At 53.2% G+C, this 11,021-nt stretch overlaps 2 protein-coding genes across 2 annotated transcripts; both read left to right on the top strand.

Moving 5' to 3' along the window:
* The first annotated feature begins 410 nt into the window (after positions 1 to 410).
* Positions 411 to 6,421, top strand: LOC308463213 (peptidyl-prolyl cis-trans isomerase FKBP8-like). Its single transcript, XM_080981411.1, has 9 exons — positions 411 to 856; positions 1,820 to 1,989; positions 2,448 to 2,536; positions 2,659 to 2,876; positions 3,190 to 3,362; positions 3,707 to 3,784; positions 4,073 to 4,192; positions 4,632 to 5,546; positions 5,591 to 6,421. The coding sequence occupies exons 1-8, from the start codon at positions 595 to 597 to the stop codon at positions 4,659 to 4,661; spliced, it is 1,140 nt and encodes a 379-aa protein (XP_080837537.1). The 5' UTR covers positions 411 to 594; the 3' UTR covers positions 4,662 to 5,546; positions 5,591 to 6,421.
* A 1,274-nt stretch (positions 6,422 to 7,695) lies between these two features.
* Positions 7,696 to 9,254, top strand: SERF2 (small EDRK-rich factor 2). The gene is made up of 3 exons (XM_080981422.1): positions 7,696 to 7,852; positions 8,100 to 8,202; positions 8,970 to 9,254. Exons 1-3 carry the CDS (start codon positions 7,846 to 7,848, stop codon positions 9,046 to 9,048), a joined length of 189 nt encoding a protein of 62 aa, XP_080837548.1. The 5' UTR covers positions 7,696 to 7,845; the 3' UTR covers positions 9,049 to 9,254.
* The last annotated feature ends 1,767 nt before the right edge of the window (positions 9,255 to 11,021 follow it).

Here is an 11,021-nt window from a genome sequence, read left to right on the forward strand (position 1 = left end):
CTTCTGGGTGGTCTGTTCATACATGAGAGAATTGGGATGGAGGGCAAAGCCAACTGAGTTTTCTCAGAATCTAGCCTGTCAGGAGATGGGGAGGAACCCATTCATCCACGGGAGGTATTCCCTCTTAGCGCAAGTCTTTGGGGCCTCGCGTAGTATAAGAGGAAACCCCCTTTTCCGTCGCGTCTGGGTGAACAGCGGGTTGCTGCTCGCCGCCTCTTCTGTTATAGACGCGAAGGCATTTACTTGGGTTTATTAAGGCAGCCCAAAGGGAGGGGCCCCGCTTGAGATGTGGGAGGGGGCCCTGCTGATCCCTGCTAAACCCAGCCGCAGCCTGACGCCCAGATCCTCCTTGGAAGTAAGCCTGAGCGCAGCTGGGGCGTAAGGGGGGCTTACTCTATAATTGAATTACAGGCGCTCAGTGTAGACTGAGGGTAGGAGAGACGGCTAAGCGGCCTCTCGCTTCTGCCGCTGCCGGCCTGCTCCGACCGTCGCATGCAAGGCGGGGAAGCAAATCCCTCGAGATCCTGATGCGCGGCTGCCGGCAAAGCCCCTCGCTCCGGGAAGCCCCTTCCGAGGACGGAGGAGCTGCCCACCATGTTCTTGGTCAAGATGTTTCAGGGCGAGGAGGAGGAGGAAGGCGAAGGGGCGGCCGCCAGCCTCGGGCCGGTGCTGCTGGAGGGAGGCAGCCCCCATCTTGGACGGAGGGTCCATTTCCTGCTGCCCCACACTATCATCCAGGAGCCCCCGCCCCAGCTTCAGGAGCGAGCCTTTTACCAGCGGCTGGAGCGCTTGCTGGGAGGAGAAAGAGGCGGCTTTGCAGCGCTCTTTGCGGCTGACGGCTGGGAGGACCTCCGAGGTGAGGCCCGGAGCGCAGGGGGCTTTCAGGCAAGGAGATGGAGGGTCCCGCTGCTCCCCAGAGGGCCTTGGAGGCAACAGGGCGGCTCGGCCTCTCAGACCCTACATGATCCTCTCTGCTGCCAGTCATTGGGGGACGGGGTGACATCGCTGGCTAACAAGCGCCACAGCCAGAAGCCACTGGGGGCAGGAGATGGTTGCTGGGTTCGCTGCCTCTTAGCCAGAAAGCCCCCTGCCCCCGCCTCAGCGACCCAGCCCAGGGGCTGCCCTCACACCCATGGGGGTCTAGAGGTGCATCAGAATGAGGAGTGGCTTGACTGATGCCCACCTCAGCACCCCACAGAATGTGTGGTGGTGCGTCAAAAGGAATAAGAGGATAAACAAAGGCAGCATAATGCAAATGCTTAAAGTCCTGGGTGAGGTGGAATTTCCCCCCCAGGCAGGAGAAAAACTGATGGGTGTGGGGAACCACATTAAGACCTTCTGATGCCCTCAGCTCTGCCAAGTTTGAGAGGCCCCATTGTTCTACTCCTTCCCCCCAAAGTATATTAGTCTAACAGATCGGGAAGGCCAAAGAGAGAAATAAATGTTTTGTTTTTGTGTAGATATGAGTACAGAGAAGGCAAATGAAAACAAACTAGTCCCTTTTTTGCATTTGGAGGCCTTCATCACCTGAAGCCCTAAACTGTGGTGTACTTCACCTATGCGTAAATCAGACCCTGGCCCAGGACCATTTGGAGGTAACTGGGCAGGTGGGACACTGCAGTACCTCAGGCTGGGGAGACAAGGCCCCTCCATTTGGCCAGAGCAGGTTGTGTTGTGAGAGAGGGGCTGTAACTTCCTCATCCTCCATCACTCCCTTGGCCTTCCTTCCTCTGCACCTGGGCAGTTGGAGTTCCACACACTTCCTCAAGCAAACACCTGCACCTGTAGTTGAACTGATGCTCCCCTTCCCACCCTCCAGAGGACAAGTCCCTACGGAAGCGGCTGGTGAAGAGCAGTCCAGAGGGAGGCAGCTGGCCACAACTGGGCCAAGAGGTTACTGTGAAGATGCTGGGAATCCTGGAGGACCACAGCCTGGTCGAAAAGGACCAAAAGCTCACCTTTGTCCTCGGCCAGGGGGAGGCAATACAGGTGAGGTGTGGGAAGGCTGCAGCCCAGGGGCTCCCTTGTTCCTTTGTGCATTTTCTCCTCCTGATCCTTTCCCCCCTGGCTTTGCCTGGCAGCCTGCCCCACAGGGGCAGCCCATTCTCAGCCCCCATTTCTCTCCATTGCCTGAGCAACTGAATGCCACAAATGGTGGGGAATCCTGCTGTCGTTCTGCTTCTGTTCTGTTTCAGTGGAAAGGACTGTCAGCTTTGCAGCCACCCCCAACCTCATGCTTATAGGGCCCTCCCTCTACATAGGATCTCACCTTTTCTGCCTGTGCGCTATCATAGCAGAGGCCAATGCAGACCACATGAGAATGGCTGTTGCTCCCAAGCCAATGTACTGTTGCACGTAGTGGTGCTAAGAGGTGTGACAGCAGGATGTGTGTGTGTGTTGGGGGGGGCACTTTGGGTCTGGTCCTTGTTTCCTTTTTCTCTCCCTAGGCTTTGGACCTTGGCGTCCTTTCCATGCAGCTTGGTGAAATAGCCCTTTTCCTCGCTGGCCCTGCTTGTGCCTACGGTCACCTGGGCAGGTAGTCATCAGTCATTGCTCTGCACTGTGACTGGTGGGCAGGGAGGGGGGCAACATCTGGGTCCTTGGTGGGGGAAGAGAGCTGTGTGTTCTCAGAGGCCTCTCCTCCTCCTCTTCCTGCAGAGAGCCAGATATTCCCAAAGATGCCACGTTGCTGTACGAGGTGACTCTGCTGCACGTGCAGGACAGCCCGGACCTGTCGCTGTTGCCCACCATGGAGCGCCTCAGCCTGGGCAACCAGAAGCGGGAGTGGGGCAACTTCCACTTTGAGCGGGGGGACTACCAGCAGGCCCTGCACTCCTACCAGCAGGCTTTGCATGTCCTCTCCTTGCCAGGGACAGGTGAGGCACTGTTCTGAGGGCTTGGGATGCACTGGGGGATGAAACCCTCCCAACACAGCCATGTGGGTGCGTGTTGGAAACATGGGGTTGGCAAGGGTTCAATTAGAGCTGACGGGCAACTTGCCTGGAAATAGTGCCATGATCCCAAATGTGGGCAGTTTGGATGAAAAGGGAGAGGAACCCTGTCCCAGAGGTGCTCTCCCGCAAAGGCACACTTGACCCATCCCTACTGCAGAAGCCCAGTTCTGGGGCTCAGCCCCATCTGCACCTCCTGGCTGGGGGTGATGCTGCACCTATGTGCGTTTCTCTCTAGACTGCCCAAGGCAGGAGGAGGAAGAGGAGCTGCATGACCATCGGGTCAAATGCCTCAACAACTGTGCAGCCGCCCAGCTGAAGTTGAAGCTTTTGGATGAGGCCCTGGCATCCTGCAATGAAGTTATACAGCTTGACCCAGAGAACATCAAGGCACTTTACAGGAAAGGGAAGGTGATGAGGGAAACGCCTCCCAGCCCCTCACCTGCTCCAGGGCCAGGAGGGAAGAACTTGGCTAGGGAACGGCATGCTGAAGGCCGTACAGCTGGCTGAGATCCAGAGTGGGGTGGTGGGGGTGGTGGCAAAGGTTCCTGTTCCACAATATTTACCTAATGCTATATCTGGATTGAAGTGGGGGAAAGGGAGTTGTGACCACAAAAGGTGAGAGAAGGCATGAGGGAGGGTCAAGGAACAGCTGCAGAGAACAGCCAGAGAAAGAGGTGGACAAGGGCAGGTTTCCCCACCCCTACCCAATTCATATACCATCCTATCTCTGTCACTCTCTCTCTGCTATTTAGCTATTGTCAGAGCGGGGAGAGGACCAGGCAGCCACCGCCGTTCTGAAGAGGGCCCTGCAGCTGGAGCCAACTACCAAGGTGGGGCAACAGGACACACTAGGGGCAAAGGCAGGCAAGGGACAATAGCAGAGGCGGTGGGGAAGGTCCATCTTTGCTGGGCCAGCTTCATCCTCTGCCACTTTCGGCACTTGCGACTGGCATCTCCTCTTTTGCTCAGCTCACGCTGAGATGACATCATATTCCTAGCATTGGTGGGAGGGTGCTCAGCAGGCACTGGAGGTGATCCCTCCCCCCCCCCCCCCCGTCTTCCGAGTGTATTAACCATTTGCTCCCCAGAAGGATTAAAATGACCTTGGCTGTCTCTAGGCTATCCATGCTGAGCTCTCCAAACTAGCAAGGCGGCAGAGGGGGCAGCTGGAATGCCCTGGCCCAGGAGGGGCCACTCCAGAAGACATGGCAACACCCACCATTGCTCACAATGCTCAGGTTTGTTATCACGGCCTAGTTAAGGCAAAGGATTGAGGGTCCTTGTCACTTAGCAGGTGCCTTCCTGCGACTTCATCCTGGCTGCTGCTGTTGCTGCTGTGTTTGGTTCCCAAGACTGTTCCGGTGGCCTTGTGGCAGCTGCCTTTGTGGGCATGTTGTTTGGCCAGTGTGGTGTAGTGGTTAGAGTGCTGACTAGGGCCTGGGAGACCAAGGTTCTTATCCCCACTCAGCCATTAATCTTATTGGGTGACCTTTGGCCAGTCACTGCCTCCAAGCCTAATCTACTTCATAGGGTTGTTGTGAGAATAAAATGGGGAGATGTATGCCACCTTGAGCTCCTTGGAGTAAAGGTGGAAAAAAATTTAAGAGATAATTAAGAAATTAAGATAATTAAGAGGTTTTGAAAACTCATGTGTCTCCTCACTGCCATCTTTTGCAGACAGATGCTCCTGCTCCCCAGCCAAGCTGAGTGGCTGCTTCTTTTCCTGGGTTGACCCTAGAAAGCCTTGCAGAAATGTGAAGTTCCACCTTCTCTGACAGCAATAACTTCTGAGGGGTGTCAGGGCCAAATACTTGTTATGTGTGCCCACCTGTTTCTCCTGGGATGGGGCAGACCTACAGCTGCTATGGAAGTGCGTGGCTGTAAGTCCCAAAAGGAACTCTTCCTCCTCCTCTTTCTCTACCACCACCACCACCAGTGATTGAGAGGTTTGCAACGACGTTTATCCAAGAATGAAACATGGCACCCGAAGTCAAGTGGCTGGCTCTCATTGACACCTTTGATGATGATGTTCCCTAAGCGTAAAGGAACATTGTCATTGTGAAAGGGTGGGAAGATTCTTTCCAGCTGAAGCTGGATACTCTGAGGCTGGATTTTGCCCTGCAACCCAGCTTGCTGCTTATATTTTCTTCTGTGCTCTATTCATTTCCCTGCCAATCTGCAGGGAAGCCACCTTGGAATACATGTCTCATTCAACCCAAAGACTGGCCTGTTCCTAGTGTTGAGCTGAGGAGGAGAACAAATTCCAGGGTGTAGACAGACATACAGCTCCCTGCACGGACTGGCAAAGGGTTTTCTGCTGCTATTGTGGGGTGGGCTGGGGTGCTCTGCTTCTGGCATGATTATTCTCCCTTTTCTAAAAGCAGACAAACACCACTCTTACTGTGTTGTGTTCTTCTCCCATACCTCTTTGAAACACAAGTCTGGGCAAAGGAGGGGCTTCATGACTGTCACAAGGGCCAGCCAGGCAGCACTTTGCAGTTTGGCTGAAAAAGAGTGAAAATTGGTTGTATGGAGAGCAGCCTTGTCCCCCCTCAGGATGTACATCTATGTGTACCATAAGGGCCAAGTACGGTACTTATTGCTTATTGCTTATTGCAATAAGCAATAAGTACTAGCTCTGGGTTCCTTATTGCTCTGAAGATCCACCAAGGGCCATTCTGATATCCCAGTTGCCTTGTTTCCCTTGGCAGGGTTCTTCTTCTTCTTCTTCTTCTTCTTCTTCTTCTTCTTCTTCTTGCTGCTGAAATTGTCTGTGTTCTATCTGCACACACAATATTTACCACCAGTCACCATCACCTCTCTTGTGGCAGCCTCACTCATGAGCTGTAGCAGGTCAAGTACAGAGAAGGTCCTCCTTCTTTGTAGGAGAGTAGGAATAACTTCTCTTCTGTCCTAAAAGTATCCCCTAAATTGTAGAAGGCAGATAACCTCTGAGCAACTGGATTTTCATAGAGGGTTGTGTGTGTACTTGCAGTTTCAGTTAGGAACAACATTTCCCACCTCCCTCTAAGAACTCTCAGGAGGACTCTCTTATGGCCTGGTTTTTCAGGGAGGAGCACCTTTAGGTGCTGGGTCACCCCGGTAGTGAGTTCATGCAAGGGATGTAGGCTGCAGAGCAACTCAACTACTCTTTTTTGGGTGCTTGGCCTAAAAGCGTCTAGTCTCTGTTGAAGATGGGACAAAGGAACAGCTTCATCCTCAACAACAGGCATGTCTGGGTGAAACGGAGCCTAGCAGAGGCCCTGGTGCTCAAATGTAGTGGGCAGCCTTCTTTGAAGCAGTCAGGAGTTCCACAGGTGGGCAGTCAAAGAAAGAGCCTTGCCTGCAGGAGGAAGTCTTCCTGGTGTTGCTGCTGAGGGCAAAGAGCTGGCGATGTTCCCTCAAAAGAAGAATGGCTACAGAAACTAATGGAATATGCAGAAATGGCGAAACATCGGAAGAATAATAAATAAGATAACAAAGTCTTTAAAGGGGAATGAAAATCTTTTATTGAATATTTACAAACTCATTGTAAACGAATTAAAACATTAGCAGGATTAATGTAAAAATGTGCAGTATTGAAAACATATATAAAATGGATGGAAATAAAATATAAAATAGATTTAGATTCAGGTATGCAGGAAAATAGAGTAAATATAAGGAAGAGAGAAAGAGGGGGTGGAAAGTCAAAATATGATATGTAAATATGATTCTGTTTGAAATGTTTGTCATAAATGAAAATTCTATATATAGAGACAGAAAGTTGGAGCTGGGGAGTTGGTTCCTGAGGAAGAGAAGGCAGTGCTGCCAGGCAATCCATTTATGGAGCATTGATCCTGATTTGCTCACAGGGAGATTAGACAATGTTGGTTATTTAATGAGGATTCCCTTGGTGTGTGTGTGAGGAAGGGCAGACAATGGTGAGTCCAAATCTCCTCTGCCGCTGCGCTTCCTGCATAAGGTCTGGGCTTTGAGAGAGGGGTTTTGGTGCACAAGAGCCATCCTGACTTGGCCAATCTGTGATTGGGGCTGCACCCTAACCAGGTACTGAAAACATGTTCCACTCCTCTCCTGCCACCACTGCCCCAGAATAATCCAGGGATAACTCAGTTGCTTAGAGTGTGGCACCTATAATGCCAAGGGTGCAGGTTCGATAAGCTGCATATTCTTGCATTGCAAAGGGGTTGGATTGATGACCCCCAGGATCCATTCCAGCTCTATGATTTTATGGTAAAGAACTTGACTCCTCGCAGAATGAGCCTTCCCTGACCCCTTGACAGAGCAGCAGCTGGGAAGCCCCCCTCTGACCCTCTGCTCCATCCAGGGCTGGCCCAAGACATTTGGTGCCTGAGGCGAAGCGCATAATAGTGCCTTCCCTTCCAAGTAAGAAGGGGGTGAATGAAGATCTACATCAGAAACAAGGGCTTTGGGATCCGTTGCCGTCTGAGACAATGGCTTCACTTTGACTCATGGTTGAGCCGGTCCTGCCTCCATCCCACGGGGACGGAACCCACGCGGCACCTCTGCTGGGGGAGCTTGGCCGTCGATCTTGCCACCGCTAGCGCTTACTCCGTGCCCAGGACTGGAGAGGAGAGGGCGGAGCTCCTACGGGCCCCGCCACTCTTGGCTCCACAGCCATTCGCGGCGCAGGGGAGGGGCTTCAAGACCGCCACGTTGCGCCTGTTGCCCTCCATGATGCCCCGCCTTCATTTCTGGCCGTCCTCCCCTGCAGCCAATCGCTGAATGGTCCGCCTGGTCCAGTAGCCGCCTCTTGGCGCTGGCGGGCTAATAGCCTCCTGGCCTCTGTGCGGATTGGCCAATCAGGCGACAGGGGCGGAGCAGGGCAGGGCTGTGGCCGTAGCTGCCTCGGGGACTCGAGCGAAGCGGAGCCATGACGCGTAAGCGGGACTCCCCCTACCCCTCCCGGTCCGGTCTCGCGCCCCCTTATTACCCTCCGGTGGGTGGGGGAGGATATGGGCTGGAAGGTCCCGTTGCCTCCTTGACTTGCTCAGGGCGGGGGGAGTTCCGCCTCTGCCGCCCTTTCCCCCCGCCCGTCAAGGCTCGGCGGTCCGCAGTGGCCCCCGGGGCCCCGCCTGACCGGCCCCCGCCGCGCTTACACGTGCACTACCTTTCTCCGCGGTGCAGGGGGCAACCAGCGCGAACTGGCGCGCAGCAAGAACATGAAGAAGAACGCTGACAAGGGCAAGCGCCGCGACGACGGCCTCTCCGCCGCCGCCCGCAAGCAACGGTGAGCGCCGGGCGGGAGGGGAACAAGGTCGGGCTGGCTGTCTTTCTGGGCTGGGCCTCGAGCCCGGAGGCGGCGCCTCCTCCTTAGCATAAAAGACCTGGCCGGGGCAAGAGCCAGGAACGGTTGGCTGCCTCCCCACCCTTCCTGCTTTTCCTATTTCTTCCGCCCCTGGTGGTGAGCGGTGGGCATCATCCTGTTCTCTGATAGGGACGAGGCTTCTCGTGGCACTAGAAATAGATGCACCTTAGGGCGGGATGAACTTTCCGGGGCTCCTGGCATCCGCTTCCTTGGATGCCCTCAGTCTGCTTGTCTTTAAGGTGTCTCAAGACTCTTCCATGGCATTGCTGTTGAAGGCTAAGGCTGCCAGTCACAGGTGTCGCCAGGATTTTTGTTGGGGGGGGGAGGCTTTTGTTGGGGCGGAACCTCAGATTTATATTGATTTTGATTGATTTAGGGGGGAAGCTGCCCCCCCACTACGTCCATGCGGCTGTGCCTGAGGTTCCGCCACTGGTTATGGAGGCTCCGCTGAACTGTCCTTGCTGCTTCTCCATCCCTTCTCTTACTTTCCACTCAAATCCTAGCCTAGCCCCTTGTCAAAGCCCTCAGAGGCCAGAGTGACAGCCCCTTCTCTCAGGCTCAGTGGCGACTGAGGCAGCCCTTGCCCTACCTTTATTTGCCAGCAGTCCAGCACCTGCCCTCAGGCCCAGGTGCCCCTTCCAGACTCAGTGGCCACAGCCTGACTGCCTTGCCTGTTTTTCTCTCCCCAGAGATTCAGAAATCATGCAGCAGAAGCAGAAGGCTGCCAAGGAGAAGAAGGAAGAGCCTCAGCAGCAGCAGCCAAAGTAGGCAAGAGCCCTGAGGGGGCCTGCCCAGGTGGTGGCTCCCTTTCCTTCTCCCTCAACCGCTCACACTCCTGCTTATAGCCACAGTGGCATTATGGGGGCCACCAGACCACCTCCTGCTGAGGCTGGAGAAGAAAGGAGGAGCCCCAGCCTGGTGGGAGCTGGCAAATGCTAGAATCAAGATACTTCATTAAAGTAGTTTTACCCATTTGTCCAGGCTTAAAAATTACTGCAGGAAATGAGATGGGCTGGGTCAGCAAGTGAGATGGAGCAATTTATCCGCTATGTGCACCCGTGTGTGTGTGTGTGTGTGTTTATATGGCTTGCAGCCTTATACAGTGGCCATGGGCCTATCCTATCACCAACAGCTGGAAGCTGAGATTTGGCACAGCATAAGGATGGGGTGTCTATGGGAGACAGTCCTGGCTTGTAGCCAGGAAGATTTTCTTATGTTGATTTTTTAAAAGGCTTGTCTGCCACCTTTTGGGCATAAACAGCATTTAAACTGACTTAACAATTCATAAAAATGTCTAGACGGTCATGATTTAAAACAGGCACTTCCAACAGGTAGATCATGACCTACCGATAGATCACTGAACGTCTGAGGTAGATCACTGCCCCCCCCAAAAGCTCAACAACTTTGGCTCCCCCTAAAAAAAAAAAAAATCTCTTTTTTTGTTCCTTGCACCCCTAAAAAATGAGCCCCTTTCCTTCCCAAAAAGCTCAACAACTTTGACTTGAACCCCCCAAAAGGGCAGTAGATCACTGCTAGTTTTTAACTCTGTGAGTAGACCACAGTCTCATGGGAGTTGGTCACCCCTGATTTAAAACAACAGCATGCTTTAAAACAATACAGAGACCCTACATTGTGAGCTGTGAGGTCAGGCCACGAGCTGATAAGCCATGCAAAGCAGGCAGACTAAGAATGTAAAATTACATAAACACAGCATTTACCCTAAAGCCCAAGAAACAGGAGAGACTTTGCCTGGTGCCTCCTCACCACACCTTTGAAAAGAAAATTGTAGAGCTGGAAAGGTTCAGAAAGAGCAATCAAAACAATCCAGTGGTTACAGCAAATCCCTTAAGAGGCAAGGTTGCAACATTTGGGGCTTTTTAGAGATGAGCTTTTCTCCTTCTCTGTCATAATGCTAGAACCCAGCTGGGGCAAGCCAAGGAAGTTACTCTTCAGGACAGGTTCAGACAAGGGTCAGTGACCAGCTCATACCAGGGCTCCCATAAAAACCCAGGATTGCCTCTTTGGGTCAGGGGTCCAGTCCAGCACCCTATGCCCAGAGAGATGTCTGTGTAAGCTCAGATGCAGGCAGGGTGCGGCTGTGGTCATCTCTCCTGTATCCCTTCTTGCCTTTTACAGCCCTCTTGCTTAGCAGTGCTGGCATCCTGTGGTTTAAAGTTGATCTCCTCTAGACTGTAAACCAACTTTTATTTCAGGCTTTATATTGGTGGCTTTAAATTACTTCCAATGAAGTGATGTCACTTTCTTGAACTGGCTTTCTTAGAGCAAAGCCTTCCTCCGTAAAAGATGAAGAATCCTCCCTTTTAAAATTAAATAGAGCTGAGTTAGACTTCCTGGCCATATTTTGAATAGTTGCTTTTCCCACTCAGTTTGGTGCAGTGCCTGCCTTGCTCCATTGTCGGGGCACCAATTAAGTTAAAATCGGGGCCTAGCCCATGACTGACTGTACCCAGGCCTGGTCACCTGTAGTTGCTTTCTCTGGCTCTCCCTTTCTGTGGCCAGCCTCCTTCCAGGAGTTGCACAGACCCTGATTATCTCTGGGGGAGAGGGAGGTCAACCTTGTATCCGGTCATCAGGAGGGGCCTGACCTCAGACCTGCTGCATCCCACAGGCACAGGAGTACCATGTGTACTGGATTTCACAGTGCCCTCCCCAACTGGCCTTGCATCACCTGTTTGCTTGACAAGGAATGGAAGGGACTCAGGCTGGTTTCATCCCACAGA

This window comes from Podarcis pityusensis (genome assembly GCF_964106645.2).
Source record: "Podarcis pityusensis genome assembly, chromosome: 14".
Lineage (NCBI taxonomy): Eukaryota > Metazoa > Chordata > Lepidosauria > Squamata > Lacertidae > Podarcis > Podarcis pityusensis.